At 44.9% G+C, this 14,648-nt stretch overlaps 2 protein-coding genes across 2 annotated transcripts; one reads left to right on the forward strand and one right to left on the reverse strand.

The window, feature by feature from the left end:
- Nucleotides 1-23: 23 nt before the first annotated feature.
- On the forward strand, nucleotides 24-3,679 carry LOC125525096. Its single transcript, XM_048690122.1, has 6 exons — nucleotides 24-285; nucleotides 900-1,027; nucleotides 1,831-2,000; nucleotides 2,100-2,177; nucleotides 2,834-2,978; nucleotides 3,078-3,679. Exons 1-6 carry the CDS (start codon nucleotides 180-182, stop codon nucleotides 3,483-3,485), a joined length of 1,035 nt encoding a protein of 344 aa, XP_048546079.1. The 5' UTR covers nucleotides 24-179; the 3' UTR covers nucleotides 3,486-3,679.
- Nucleotides 3,680-3,774: 95 nt separating this feature from the next.
- Nucleotides 3,775-4,550, reverse strand: LOC125525097. The gene has a single exon (XM_048690123.1). It carries the CDS (start codon nucleotides 4,436-4,438, stop codon nucleotides 4,061-4,063), a length of 378 nt encoding a protein of 125 aa, XP_048546080.1. The 5' UTR covers nucleotides 4,439-4,550; the 3' UTR covers nucleotides 3,775-4,060.
- Nucleotides 4,551-14,648: the final 10,098 nt, after the last annotated feature.

Below are 14,648 nucleotides of genomic sequence, written 5' to 3' on the forward strand. Positions count from 1 at the left end.
CCCCGCCCCCGCCCCCGCCGGCTTCCTCTCGCGCCGCCCCGCCGCCTCTCCCCGTCGGCTCCCCCGTGCTCCTCCCCCGACGGCCGCAGCGCCGCGCGAGCGCCCACCCCACCCCGCACCGCCTCCGCCCCGGCTACCCTCGCCCTAGCCCTCCCCGGGTACCAAGGGTTTGACAGGCGATGGAGAAGGGGAAGTCGGTGGTCGCGGAGCTCGCGGCGTCGTTCAGCGGCGTCCAGGTCACGCCGCGCCGGAAGCCCGCGAGCACGCCGCCAGCGGCCAGCTTCTGTGAGCTCCCTGTTCCTCTTCCCTGTAATCCATGGTTTCCTTAAATCATGTGTTCTATGTGCTGTCAGTCATGGTTGCATATCATTCATTGGTTTATAATAAAAAGCGCGCTTAGGGTCTGCATAATCAGAGTCCGTGCTATCTTCTTTTTTAAAACTGCGCTATCTTTTTTGTAGAGATGGGATGTTTCTGCTTTCTAGCTGTGAACATGGGATGTTTGTGTTAATTGCTCAGCCTGGGATAGGAAAATAGATCGTCAACTTTCTGAGATGGTAAAACAGACGAGGGCATTGTTCTCAAGGGAAGGTGCAATGGATGTGGTTGAAGATTCAGTTCGATTGTTCCATTAGTGGCTAGGCGGAACGCTTAATAAGTTTCATCTTGCAGCAACCAACAAGAACTGCGGGATTCCCCTGTTGCTAGGGTAGTAGAGTACATGCGCTTGCAAGTTCCAACTAGTTGCTTCAGGGATTGAGTTAATTCATTGACGTTGACCTTAATCCAGTCGCATATGGATTGGAACAACTGAGTTCTGTTTCTTGTTATTTTAGGTTGTACTGTGAATTTGATTTATTATCTGCAAAGTGATAAATTTTGAATTTGAACTAATTCAGATTCTCCCATGAAGAAGGCCAGGCCTAGGAAATTGGTTAGTTTGTGCATTGGCGTCCTCGGTCAGCATCTTGAAGATATTATCAATGATATTTCTGAATTTACTGCCTTCTTCCCACCACACATAAAGGTACCTATTTGGATCTGTGGTCAGCGTTCTTGCCTTAATGCCGAATGCACTCTGTACTCAGATTTGTAATTACTTAATTAGCTAGTTCATTTTACTATTAGTTGAAACCCAGTAAATTTAGAAAGTAAGCCATTGGGGAAAATGTTCTGTTCGTCTAGGTAGTATTAGACTTATAATCAAACAAAAACTATGGAAAGTAGGAGGAACAATGTATGTATTCTTGAAGGAGATCATCAGAATGGGGGCTTGAACCCATGATGTCAACCACAAGAACCTTGTGCCTGCCAGTACTATTAGGTTACACTCTCCCCCCTGTTATTCCTTTTAGACGGTGGGTTGAAATGCCGATTTCTTCTGCTACATAGTACAGTCTCTTTCTGCTTTATTTGTAATACTTCAGACATGGAAATGTATTCAAGCAACACTTAAATCTATATTTTGCTTTCTTTCCATGATGTGGAATCGTGAATCTTGATGAGGTAAATAGCACAGAAGACATAGACCTTGAAATTAGGAACTTTAGAAGCGAACGCAGCAAGATTCGAGTATTGGCCAACAGTTAGGGAAAGATTGTTTGACATGAGATTATTATTACTATTTGATGTCTTGCTTATAGAATAGTAGCTAATAGCAAATCCAATATGTTCTGTCTGATGTTCAGTTCAAGTGCCAGTTTCGGTATTAGTGAAATATTGATGGTGTATTTACTGCATATCCTCAACACACTGCTATTATCTAGTTATCTGCTCATACCTATACATGTAAGATGTAACAGTAATAAGTGAGTTAATTCTATGATACAGTTGGCAATTATGTCTGTCGCAAGGAGGAGAAGATTACTGAATGATGATGTTCTGGTTTCTCTTGTTGATAGCTCCTGGAAGATCCTAGATATATCTGGGTCTGAGGTTACTGATGTTGGCCTGGCTACTGTGGCACATACTTGTAGTAACTTATGGGCAGTTGATATTAGGTAAGCTTCGGTGCTCTATGTCAGCTATTATTTTGTGAAAGCTAAACAGACAGTCTAGTTCATGGTTGCATTATATTTATGACATATCTTCCTTTGCAGTCGATGTGAAAAAATAAGTGCTGCTGCCGTTTCAGAAATTATATGCCACTGCCCATCCCTGGAGATATTAAGATGCGGGTATGACCCCCCAATTAAATGCATCTGCAAGCTTTGGGTTACTTTATAGTTTATTTATTATAGCGATGTTTTACTTCTCTGGTCCTTAGGCTTGAGGGTAACTTATATCATCTGGTTGCCTGTGATTGCCATGTTTTTGCATCTATTCTTTCTGGATAAGTCAAGTATGTGGGTGCAGTGCACTGGTCAATTCCTACCTGTAAGGCTGTAACATGGTTGAATTCAGTCCCATGAAACTTGCAAATGCAGGGCTTTAAATTTCGAGTGTTGGAGTTGCTGAAATCAAACGTATGCAATTTGGAACTTAAAATTAGCTTGTTCTTCATGTGTAACTGACAATTAGCAAAAGAGAAAAATGATTCATTGGATTTGATGTCAATTGTCAATATGTAATTACGTTGTCATGCACCGTGTGTGTTCTCTGTAAACATTAAGTTGCTAAAATGAAATGTATGCAGTTTGGAATTGAAAAATAGATTGTCCTACATGCGTAACTAGTTCAAACCTTGGTAGGTAGTTGTTATTTGCTCTCTCTCTCTCTCTCTCTCTCTCTCTCTCTCTCTCTCTCCCTGCTAACGGTTATTGTAGCTTTCAATTTGACTGCATAATATTCCGCGTAGCAGGATATGAAAAAGGCTTAAATCCCATTATTGCAGAGGCTGTCCAAGAAGCGAATTCACTGCCCGTGGGTGTGTCAATCTCCTGAAACCCAAACTGAATACCCTTGAAGAGGACTCATGGGAGGAGCTTGAAGCAGTAGATTTTGGCAGTGGCGCACAGTCTTTAAGATGGCTAGTTTGGGTAAGCATGCAAGTTCTCTCGTCTCTGAATGATGATATTTGCATTTCACAATCAATTAATGTACCCCTTATGTTTCATCTTTTGTGTGTCTTGTTATAGCCCAAGATAGATGATAACTCGAAGGAAATTCTCGCCTTAGAATGTCCTCGTGTTATCGTCAACCCGAAGCCATCACTTCTTGACCTCGGTGGATCCAAGACCCCAAGTGAAGCATTGGCAAGCATACCACTAGACCATTCCGTGGTGGAAGATATTGATCCAAAAACATGGGCGGTTTCTGCTGCCCCTCGAAGAGCTGCTGCTGCTCCACCTCACCCAAACGCTCCGCCTGAAATACCGATCGCGGAGAGGTTTAGGCTAGCGTATGTGGAGAGGGACGCGAGGCTGGCGCCGAAGAGGGCCAGGAGGGAGAGGCAGCACCGACGCCGTGCTGAAAGGGATTACTTGATGAATGATATCGACGCCAAGTCTATTGCGCTTGCGAGTAAATACCTAAGCAAGGGCTAGCGATGATGGTCCTTGTGTTGTTTTGGGGTGTTGCATGTATCAGTGGTTGTCTAAACACAAGGGAAGAAATTCCACAGAAAGAAAAACAAGGGAAGGAATTTTGTGTTGTGTAACAAATGAACAGCTGCATCATATCAGGAGCACGGTGGCGGCATCGATGTATCCAACTAAATGAAAACTGAAGCAGTTTTGTAGAGCTTTGTGCTTGCGATGTTTAATTATGTGCACATTGGTACATATGCTTGATGGAGCAATTTTGGTAGAGCAATCAGAGATGAGGATCCAAGCATTACACAAGATTATTCAGAGATCAAGACCACAGATTTCTTTGTTTTTTTACATAAAAGATTACACAGATATTTTCTACTAGTACTCCCAAGGTTGCACTTCCTACATCTTGAAAAAAGTTGCAGCTCCTAAAAGGAAAAGAAAGAAGCATCTACACAGATCTACCGAAGCCGAGCGGCACAGCAGTTGGTCTTCAGTGGGCGGCAGCATCCAGCTCCGACTGCGCCGCCGCGAAAGCATCCCGCAGCAGCAGTGGCCAGCGGCACAGGAGTCGACCGGCCGGCCTATCAGTGCGCGGCGAGGAGCTCGGGCGGCGCGGCGGCGAAGGCGCCGAGGAAGGCCTCCAGGGCGCCCGGCGACACGGGCGGGGGGGGCAGGAACACGACGCCGCGGGCGGCGGCGAGCTTCTTCCGGAGCGGGTACCGCATGCCGCCCCGCGCGCCCCCGAAGAAGTGCGGCACGGCGCCCGCGGCCGGCGCGGGCGACGGGGGAGAGGGCGAGGAGGGCGGGAGGAGGCGCGCGGAGGCGGCGGAGCGGAGGGAGCGGGCGACGATCTTGGAGTCGCGGAGCCTGGCGAGCGCGCCGGGGCGGAGGAAGCGGCCGTGGTGCTCGTGGTCGCAGCGCTGCGGTGAGCGGAGGCGGCGGTCCGCGGCCGGGTGCGCCATGCGCGAGGGCGGGGCGGATCCGGAGGGCGGCTGGACGGGGGCGCGGGAGGATCTCGGAGGTAGTGGATTTGGGCGCGCGTTCTTGGTGCGGGGGGAGGTTGAGGGAGAGGGGAGCGGGGTGGGGATATATTGGGGTTTGGTGGAGGGAAAACGGGGCGGGAAGGGGAGGGGAGGGAAATTGGAAAGGGTGGGAGGGAAGGAGGGAGGTGTCACGCGGTGGCAGCTGACAAGCGGGCGGGCGGGCGGACACTTGGCCAGTGCTGTCCATCGTGCCAACTCACGCACGGGCACGGGCATGGGCACGCCATCGTGCAATCAGACCACGGACGTGTACGCCTGAAATTAGGGACGGCTGAGAGCAACTCTAGCGGAGTAGTCATACATAAGTGATCGTGGTAAGAGCAACTCCAACGCACCGTCCGTTTGGGTCGGCCGCCCGCCCGCCCGGCTTCCGCCCAGTTTTGCATTTGGGTCGGCAGTGCGCCCAACGCGCCGACCCATTTCATGTCCACACCATGTCAACACCGACATACATTGCAGCTTTAAAAAAAATCACCACAGTTCATTTCATGTTGGCGCACTCGCAGCGGCCGGCACACATGCCAGCCACAAAAAGGGGTGGGACCCGAACAAAGGCTTCACTTCGATGCCGCACTCGTCCTCTTTCTCTTGTCTGTAGTCGTCCGGAAACTCGTGGTCAAGTGAAGCCGTCCAGGTCCAGGCCGACCTGATCACGCATGAAAACCGCCTGATCGTGATCATAGCCAGCGGTCGGCGTGAATGCCCCGCGGCCGTCCTGGCTTTGTGTCTCGTCGGGATCATAGCCAGCGGCCGGCGCACCGCCCTCGAAGATGAGGTTCTGCATGTATTCCTCGTCGCCGGCGGCCGGCATTCCCTCGAACAGGTTGCGGGTGTCCGGTAGCACGTCGGACGACATCTGCCTCGCGCGTTCCCTCGCGCCTCCCGATGACGAGCCACTGGTCACCGGTGTGACGTTGAGGTCGATGGGCGCGGGCGCAGACGTGGAAGGCGCCACCACGCTCACGTCGGGCGAGCACTCCCCGGAGACGCGGGAGGCCTACGGGTACACGTGGAAGCCGGGCATCGGGTTGCAAGCCGACGCGCGGGGCGAGTCGGGCAGCACCATCCGAGGGAACGCGGATGAGCCGGTGCTGGCCACGGCGGCGTTGACGAGGCCGTGCTGGCTAGGGTTTAACCCTAGCATATAGAGCGCCTCCCTCGTTGTCGCCGCGACACGGGCGTTGGTGACCTCCTGCTGCGCGGCAGCGGCGGCGTCGGCAGCAGCCGCGACGGCTTCATTCCTCGCGTACGTGGCGTGCCTCTGGCCCTTCCTCTTGGCCGACTCCCTTGCCCGTTGTTCGGGTGTCAGCGCCTTCTTTGGCTTGGGCGCGGCGGTGGTCTTGCGCGGGGCACGAGGCTTGCCTTTGCCGGAGGGGGCGGTCGTCATGTCGGACGAGGCGAGGGAGTGATACGTCCCCAACGTATCTATAATTTTTGATTGCTCCATGCTATATTATCTACTGTTTTGGACTATACTGGGCTTTATTTTCCACTTTTATATTATTTTTGGGACTAACCTATTAACCGGAGGCCCAGCCCAGAATTGTTGTTTTTTGCCTATTTCAGTGTTTCGAAGAAACAGAATATCAAACGGAGTCCAAACAGAATAAAACCTTCGGGAACGTGATTTTCTTACCGAACGTGATCCAGGAGACTTGGACCCTACTCCAAGGAGTCAAAGACCTTGTGGGCCCCTCGGTGCTCCACCGACGTACTCCTTCCTCCTATATATACCTACGTAACCCCAAACGATCAGAACATGAGCCAAAAACCTAATTCCACCGCCGCAACTTTCTGTATCCACGAGATCCCATCTTGGGGCCTGTTACGGAGCTCCGCCGGAGAGGGCCGTCATCACGGAGGGCTTCTACATCATCATAGCCTCTGCGATGAAGTGTGAGTAGTTTACCTCAGACCTTCGGGTCCATAGTTAGTAGCTAGATGGCTTCTTCTCTCTTTTTGGATCTCAATACAAAGTTCTCCCCCTCTCTTGTGGAGATCTATTCGATGTAATCTTGTTTTTGCGGTGTGTTTGTTGAGACCGATGAATTGTGGGTTTATGATCAAGTCTATCTATGAATAATATTTGAATCTTCTCTGAATTCTTTTATGTATGATTGGTTATCTTTGCAAGTCTCTTCAAATTATCCGTTTGGTTTGGCCAACTAGATTGGTAGTTCTTGCCATAGGAGAAGTGCTTAGCTTTGAGTTCGATCTTGCGGTGTCCTTTCTCAGTGACAGAAGGGGCAGCAAGGCACGTATTGTATCATTGCCATCGAGGATAACAAGATGGGGTTTATTTCATATTGCATGAATTTATCTCTCTACATCATGTCATCTTGCTTAAGGCATTACTCTGTTTTTAACTTAATACTCTAGATGCATGCTGGATAGCAGTCGATGAGTGGAGTAATAGTAGTAGATGCAGAATCGTTTCAGTCTACTTGTCACGGACGTGATGCCTATATACATGATCATGCCTAGATATTTTCATAACTATGCTCAATTCTGTCAATTGCTCAACAGTAATTTGTTCACCCAGCGTAGAATACTTATGCTCTTGAGAGAAGCCACTAGTGAAACCTATGGCCCCCGGGTCTATTCTCATCATATCAATCTCCATCACTTTAATCTTGCTTTGCTTTTTTACTTTGCCTTTACTTTTTACTTTGCATCTTTATACCAAAAGTACCAAAAATATTATATCTATCATATCTCACTCTCGTAAGTGACCGTGAAGGGATTGACAACCCCTAATCGCGTTGGTTGCGAGTAGCTATCGTTTTGTGCAGGTACGAGGGACTTGAGCGTGGCCTCCTACTGGATTGATACCTTGGTTCTCAAAAACTGAGGGAAATACTTATGCTACTTTGTTGCATCATCCCTTCCTCTTCGGGGAAAATCAACGCAAGCTCAAGAGGTAGTAAGAAGGATTTTTGGCGCCGTTGCCGGGGAGTCTACGCAAAAAGTCAACATACCAAGTACCCATTGATACATCTCTGTCGTATCTACTTTTCCAAACACTTTTGCCCTTGTTTTGGACTTTATATTGTATGATTTGAATGGAACTAACCCGGACTGACGCTGTTTTCAGCAGAATTACCATGATGTTGTTTTATATGCAGAAAACAAATATTCTCGGAATGACCTGAAACTCCACGGGAGGTCTTAGAAAAAATAATAAAAAATCATCGCCAAATATGAAGACCAGGGGCCCCACACCCTTTCCACGAGGGTGGGGGGCGCCCCCCCAGGGCGCGCCCCTACCCCATGGGCCCCCTGTTGACCCTTCGACGCCAACTCCAACTCTATATATTTGCTTTCGGAGAGAAAAAAATCAGAGAGAAGAAATCATCACGTTTTACGATACGAAGCCGCCGCCAAGCCCTAAAACCTCTCTGGAGGGCTGATCTGGAGTCCGTTCGGGGCTCCGAAGAGGGGGATTAGTCGCCGTCGTCATCATCAACCATCCTCCATCACCATTTTCATGATGCTCACCGCCGTGCGTGAGTAATTGCATCGTAGGCTTGCTGGACGGTGATGGGTTGGATGAGATTTATCATGTAATCGAGTTAGTTTTGTTAGGGTTTGATCCCTAGTATCCATTATGTTCTGAGATTGATGTTGCTATGCTTAATGCTTGTCACTAGGGCCCGAGTGCCATGATTTCAGATCTGAACCTATTATGTTTTCATGAATATATGTGAGTTCTTGATCCTATCTTGCAAGTCTATAGTCACCTACTATGTGTTATGATCCGACAACCCCGAAGTGACAATAATCGGGACCACTCCCGGTGATGACCATAGTTTGAAGAGTTCATGTATTCACTATGTGCTAATGCTTTGTTCCGGTTCTCTATTAAAAGGAGGCCTTAATATCCCTTAGTTTCCAATGGGACCCCGCTGCGACGGGAGGGTAGGACAAAAGATGGCATGCAAGTTCTTTTTCATAAGCATGTATGACTATATACAGAATACATGCCTACATTACATTGACGAACTGGAGCTAATTCTGTGTCACCCTATGTTATGACTGTTACATGATGAACCGCATCCGGCATAATTATCCATCACTGATCTAGTGCCTACGAAATTTCCATATACTGGTTTACGCTTATTTACTTTCCCGCTGCTACTGTTACAATCACTACAAAATACCAAAAACATTACTTTTGCTATCTTTACTTTTGTTGCTGCTACCACCACTATCATATTACTTTGCTACTAAACACTTTGCTGCAGATACTAAGTTTTCAGGTGTGGTTGAATTGACAAGTCAGCTGCTAATACTTGAGAATATTCTTTGGCTCCCCTTGTGTCGAATCAATAAATTTGGGTTGAATACTCTACCCTCGAAAGCTGTTGCGATCCCCTATACTTGGGGGTTATCAAGACCTTTTTCTGGCGCCGTTGCCGGGGAGCATAGCTCTATTCTTTGAGTCACTTGGGATTTATATCTGCTGGACACTATGAAGAACTTGAGAGATCCAAAAACCAAGATCTATCCCTCAACTACGAGGGGAGGTAAGGAACTGTCATCTAGCTCTGCACTTGATTCACCTTCTGTTATGAGTAAGTTTGCGACACCTACACCTGTTTCTGTTATTCGTTCTGATATGTCGCATGTTATTGATGATGCCACTTCTGTTATGCATGATGCTTATGATGAAACTGCTTCTATGACTGATATTATTGTGCCCCTTAGTGAATTTTTTGATGAACAAATTGCTAGGGCTAGAGAAAGAGAAATTATTGAATCTGAATACGATGATGATAGTGATAATGAAAATATGCCTATTATTCCTGAGGGTTATTTATTTGATCAAGATGCTTCTTTAGCTATTTTAGCTTGCAGAGATAGATATGAGCTTAAGAGGTTATTAATTAAATGGAAGAAAGAATCACTTAGAGATAAAATGAAACCCGATCCTGCTTTTGCTACTTCACCTATATGTGTTCCTGATAAGGATTATGAATTCTCTGTTGATCCTGATATAATTACTTTGGTTGAATCTGATCCGTTTTATGACTATGAATCTGAAACTGTTGTGGCACATCTTACTAAATTAAATGATATAGCTGCCCTGTTCACTAATGACGAGAGATCGCGTTACTTCTATATACTCAAAATATTTCCGTTCTCATTAAAGGGTGATGCTAAGATATGGTTTAATTCTCTTGATCCTGGTTGTGTGCGTAGTCCTCAGGATATGATTTATTACTTCTCTGCTAAATATTTCCCTGCTCATAAGAAACAAGCTGCTTTGAGGGAAATATACAACTTTATGCAAATTAAAGAAGAGAGTCTCCCACAAGCTTGGGGGAGGCTTCTCAAGTTACTTAATGATTTGCCTGATCATCCTCTTAAGAAACCTGAAATACTTGATATCTTTTATAATGGACTAACCGATGCTTCCAGAGATTACCTGGATAGTTGTGCTGGTTCTCTTTTCAGGGAAAGAACACCGGATGAAGATGAAATTCTATTGAATAATATGTTGACAAATGAAAATAATTGGGCACCTCCTGAGCCAGCTCCTGAGCCAACTCCTGCTCCAATTACTGAGCCTATTCGTAAACCAACTCCGAAGAAGAGAGGTGTTCTATTTCTCAGTCCCGAAGATATGCAAGAGGCAAAGAAATCTATGGAAGAAAAAGGTATTAAAGCTGAAGACGTTAAGCATTTACCTCCTATTCAAGAAATACATGGTCTTAATTCACCACCTGTTGAAGAAACTTATGATCTCAATCATTTATTTACTGAAGAACCTCCTGATCCCGATGTCCCGACACAGGTAGTAAAGGTAAATTCTCTCTATAGATATGATAAAGCTGAAGTCCCTCCTACTAAAATTGCTAGTCAATGCCTGGATGAGTTTGATAACTTTATGTATAAGCAAGATGACTTCAATGCTTATTTTGATAGACAATTAAAAGAAAATGCTTATATGATTAGACGCTTGGGTGATTATATGGCTGATATTAAAGGTGAACTTAAACTTATTAGCAAACATGCTTCTATGGTTACCACCCAAGTAGAACAAGTACTTAAAGCTCAAAAAGAAGTGCTTAATGAAATGAATAGTAAGAAAAATGATTATGCTGTTAGAGTGGCTACTAGAACTGGTAGAATGACCCAGGAACCTTTGTATCCTGAAGGCCACCCTAAGAGAATCGAGCAAGATTCTCAAATAAATAATATTGATGTTCCTAGTTCTTCTAAAAAGAAGAAGAAGAAAAATGATAGAACTTTGCAAACTTCTAGTGAACCTATTGCTGAGCCACCTGATAATCCAAATGATATACATATGTCTGATGCTGAAACACAATCTGGTAATGAACATGAACCTAGTAAAAATATTAATGATAATCATGATGATGCTCAACCTAGTAATGGCAATGATGTAGAAATTGAACCTGCTGTTGATCTTGATAACCCACAATCAAATAATCAACGTTATGATAAAAGAGACTTTGTCGCTAAGAAACATGGTAAAGAAAGGGAACCATGGGTTCAGAAACCCATGCCTTTTCCTCCGAAACCATCCAAGAAAAAGGATGATGAGGATTTTGAGCGCTTTGCTGATATGATTAGGCCTATCTTTTTGCGTATGCGATTAACTGATGTGCTCAAAACAAATCCTTATGCTGAATATATGAAGGATATCATTACTAATAAAAGAAAGATACCGGAAGCTGAAATTTCCACCATGCTTGCTAATTATACTTTTAAGGGTGGAATACCAAAGAAACTTGGAGATCCCGGAGTACCTACTATACCTTGCTCCATTAAAAGAAATTATATTAAAACTGCTTTATGTGACCTTGGAGCCGGTGTTAGTGTTATGCATCTCTCTTTATATCGTAGACTTGACTTGAATAAGTTGACACCTACTGAAATATCTTTGCAAATGGCTGATAAATCAACTGCTATACCTGTCGGTATTTGTGAGGATGTGCCTCTTGTGGTTGCAGACGTTACTATTTTAACGGACTTTGTTATTCTTGATATTCCCGAGGATGATAGTATGTCTATTATTCTTGGAAGACCTTTTCTTAATACTGCAGGGGTTGTTATTGATTGCAAAGGCAATGTCACTTTTCATGTTAATGGTAATGAGCATACGGTACATTTTCTGAGGAAACAACCTCAAGTTCATAGTATCAACTCTATTGGAAAAATTCCATCGATTATATTTGGAAGTTTTGAATTTCCTCTTCCTGCTGTCAAGAAGAAATATGATATTCTTATTATTGGGGATGTGCATATCCCCGTTGAGGTAACTTAGTGTTATTCAAAATTTCTCCGGTTTCATGATTATTGGAATGAGTTTGTTAACAAGACTTGATCAACCTTGTTAGTGGATTCTTTTTGATGAGCATGAGATGGATGAAACTAGAAGCACAAACTTCTGTACCCTATTTGTATTTTCTATTATTTACATTAAATAAAGTAAAAATAGTATTTTTCTGTCTGTTTCCTGACTTATCCGTGCAATATAAAAATATCCCGAAAATAGAAGTCCTCAGAATGCCATGCCAATTTAATATGATTTTTTCAGGAATATTTGAGGATTTACTGTGCAAAAATTACCGCGGGAGGAGCTGCCACCTGGTCACGAGGGTGGTGGGCGCCCCCCTATAGGGCGCGCCCCCCTACCTCGTGGGCCCACGGTGGCCCTCCTCCACTTATCCCAGCACCCATCTTCTTCCTCTATCTCACACAAACCCGAAAAACCAACTCAAGCACGAGTTCCAGCCACTTTTGCTGCGATTTTCAATCTCCTTGCTCAAAGCACCTCTCGCAAAACTGCTTGGGGAGATTGTTCCTTGGTATGTGACTCCTCCATTGGTCTAATTAGTTTTTGTTCTAGTGCTTTATTCTTTGCAAATTTGTGCTGCATAGGCAGGGACGAAGCTCTAGTATGGCCGCTGGGGTCAATTGACCCCAATGCTTTTGAGTATTTGAAGCTAACTAGGTCCATCCAAACTGCGTTTGACCCCAGCCCAAAATATGTGTTGACCCCAGCCCAGTAGCTACTGTCCAATTATTCATAGTCTCAGCCCATAACATTCGTAAATTCTAGTAAAAGATAAAAAAGAATGTGGTGTACAGCTCCACACAGCGGTAGCACACAAGGCCCAATGCATAATACACGTACACGTTTGACGTTTCGTGAACAGCCCAGGTCGCCTCTTCGTCTCTTCCACCATCGTCAGGTCGCCTCTCCGTCTCATCGCCTTCCCCTAATCTTTTCCTCACCTCAACTCTCAATCCCTAATCCCTAATTTGCATCGGCGACGAACAGCGGCGATTCCTAATCTCCAAGGGTGATTCCGGCTGGCCGCCCGCCGCCGTAGAGTGTTGGTTGCCCACTTGGCACTTGCCCTCCTCGTAGGCTGTTCTCACGCAGGTACGCCAATCTCTTTCTTAGTTTCTCTTGGTCTCACGCACTAACAACTCTGTCTCTCACTCTCTCCGGATGGCTAATTACTAAATTTGCGTTTATGTTTTTTTGCTGCATCTAGGAGGCTAGGGCTAGAAGGATATGGACAGATTTCTGCTGAAACGAACGGCACCGGAGACTGATCTGGCAGGGACTTCAAGGCCAGTTAGACTAAGGCAAGATCATGCATCAAATATTGGTACTACTACTATAGCAGATATTAATTTGGATGAACTTCCTTTTGATCCGGCCAATCGAAAAAGAATATCACAGTACACTAAGAATCCAAAGAAGCAAGATGAGATCAGAAGAATATATTTAACTAGAGGACCTTATAGGCCAAAAGAAGGATTTGTGTATCCGCAGAAGACCATCGGAGGATTCGAAAGAAGATTCAAGCCAGAATGGTTTAAATATTATCATTGGCTAGAGTACAGTGATAAAGTGCATAAGGCATTTTGCCAATGTTGCTATTTGTTCAGAGATTGCATCGACGGTCAAGGTGGGAATGATGCATTTGTTGTCAATGGTTTCTCTAGTTGGAATAAGAAATACAAATTGGATACTCATGTGGGTGAGGTTAATAGCTATCACAATGTAGCTGCTAAAAGGTGTGATGCCTTGATGAATCAAGATCAGTCCATTAAAGTTGCCCTCAACAAGCAAACTGATATCACAAAAAGGCAAAATCGTATTCGGTTGAATACTTCCGTCGAATCTGTTAGATACTTATTACATCAAGGTTTAGCTTTCCGTGGCAATGATGAATCAGAGGAATCCAAAAATAAGGGGAATTTTCGAGAGTTGGTACAAACATTAGCAAATCAGAATGAGGATGTGAGGAATGTAGTTCTTAAGAATGCTCCAAAAAATTGCAAATGGGTGTCTCCAGATATTCAAAAGGAACTTGCAAATTATTTTGCAAAGGTAAATTACTACTTTCTAGCATCTCTATTCTTTATTTATTTCATATGATTTATCTCTCCGAGCACCTAAAAATATATTTTATCTGGTTTGTTACAGATAACATTGAATTCTATTCTTGAAGAAATTGGTGGTGACGTTTTCAGTTTGTTGATTGATGAGGCTTCCGATGTGTTAGACAAAGAACAAATGGCTATTGTGTTGAGGTATGTTGATAAGCTTGGGTTAATCCTAGAACGACTAGTTGGGGTAGTACATGTGAAGGAAACATCGACAACGTGTCTCAAGTCAGCCCTCGAGAAATCGCTTGTTGATATTGGATTAAGCTTCAAACAAGTTAGAGGGCAATGCTATGATGGGGCGAGCAATATGAGGGGTGAGTTCAATGGTTTGAAAGCTAAAATTCTGGAAGATAATAAGTCAGCATATTACGTGCATTGTTTTGCTCACCAACTCCAATTGGTTATCGTAGCGATTTCAAAGAAGAATGAAGATATTGCAGATTTCTTTTACATGATTTCTCTTCTGTTTAATGTGGTTGGAGCTTCTTGCAAAAGAAAAGACATGATCAGAGAGACTAATAGAGAGAATGTGAAAAAAGCCATAAGTAGTGGGCAAATTAGTACCGGCACAGGGTTGAATCAAGATCAATCACTTCAAAGGGCGGGAGAGACCCGTTGGGGTTCTCACTATAGAACCCTCTCAAGCCTAATTCAGTTGTTCCCATCAATTGTCAGTGTCCTCAAGTATGTATCA

Source organism: Triticum urartu, chromosome 7 (genome assembly GCF_003073215.2).
Source record: "Triticum urartu cultivar G1812 chromosome 7, Tu2.1, whole genome shotgun sequence".
NCBI lineage: Eukaryota > Viridiplantae > Streptophyta > Magnoliopsida > Poales > Poaceae > Triticum > Triticum urartu.

Excerpts from the sequence above, each read along its gene's own strand:
- LOC125525096 (XM_048690122.1), top strand. The coding sequence starts at position 180 with ATGGAGAAGGGGAAGTCGGTGGTCGCGGAGCTCGCGGCGTCGTTCAGC. Across the intron at positions 1,028-1,830 it reads TCTTCCCACCACACATAAAG|TTGGCAATTATGTCTGTCGC; the intron begins GTACCTATTTGG and ends TCTATGATACAG. Across the intron at positions 2,979-3,077 it reads CTTTAAGATGGCTAGTTTGG|CCCAAGATAGATGATAACTC; the intron begins GTAAGCATGCAA and ends GTCTTGTTATAG.
- LOC125525097 (XM_048690123.1), bottom strand. The coding sequence starts at position 4,438 with ATGGCGCACCCGGCCGCGGACCGCCGCCTCCGCTCACCGCAGCGCTGC.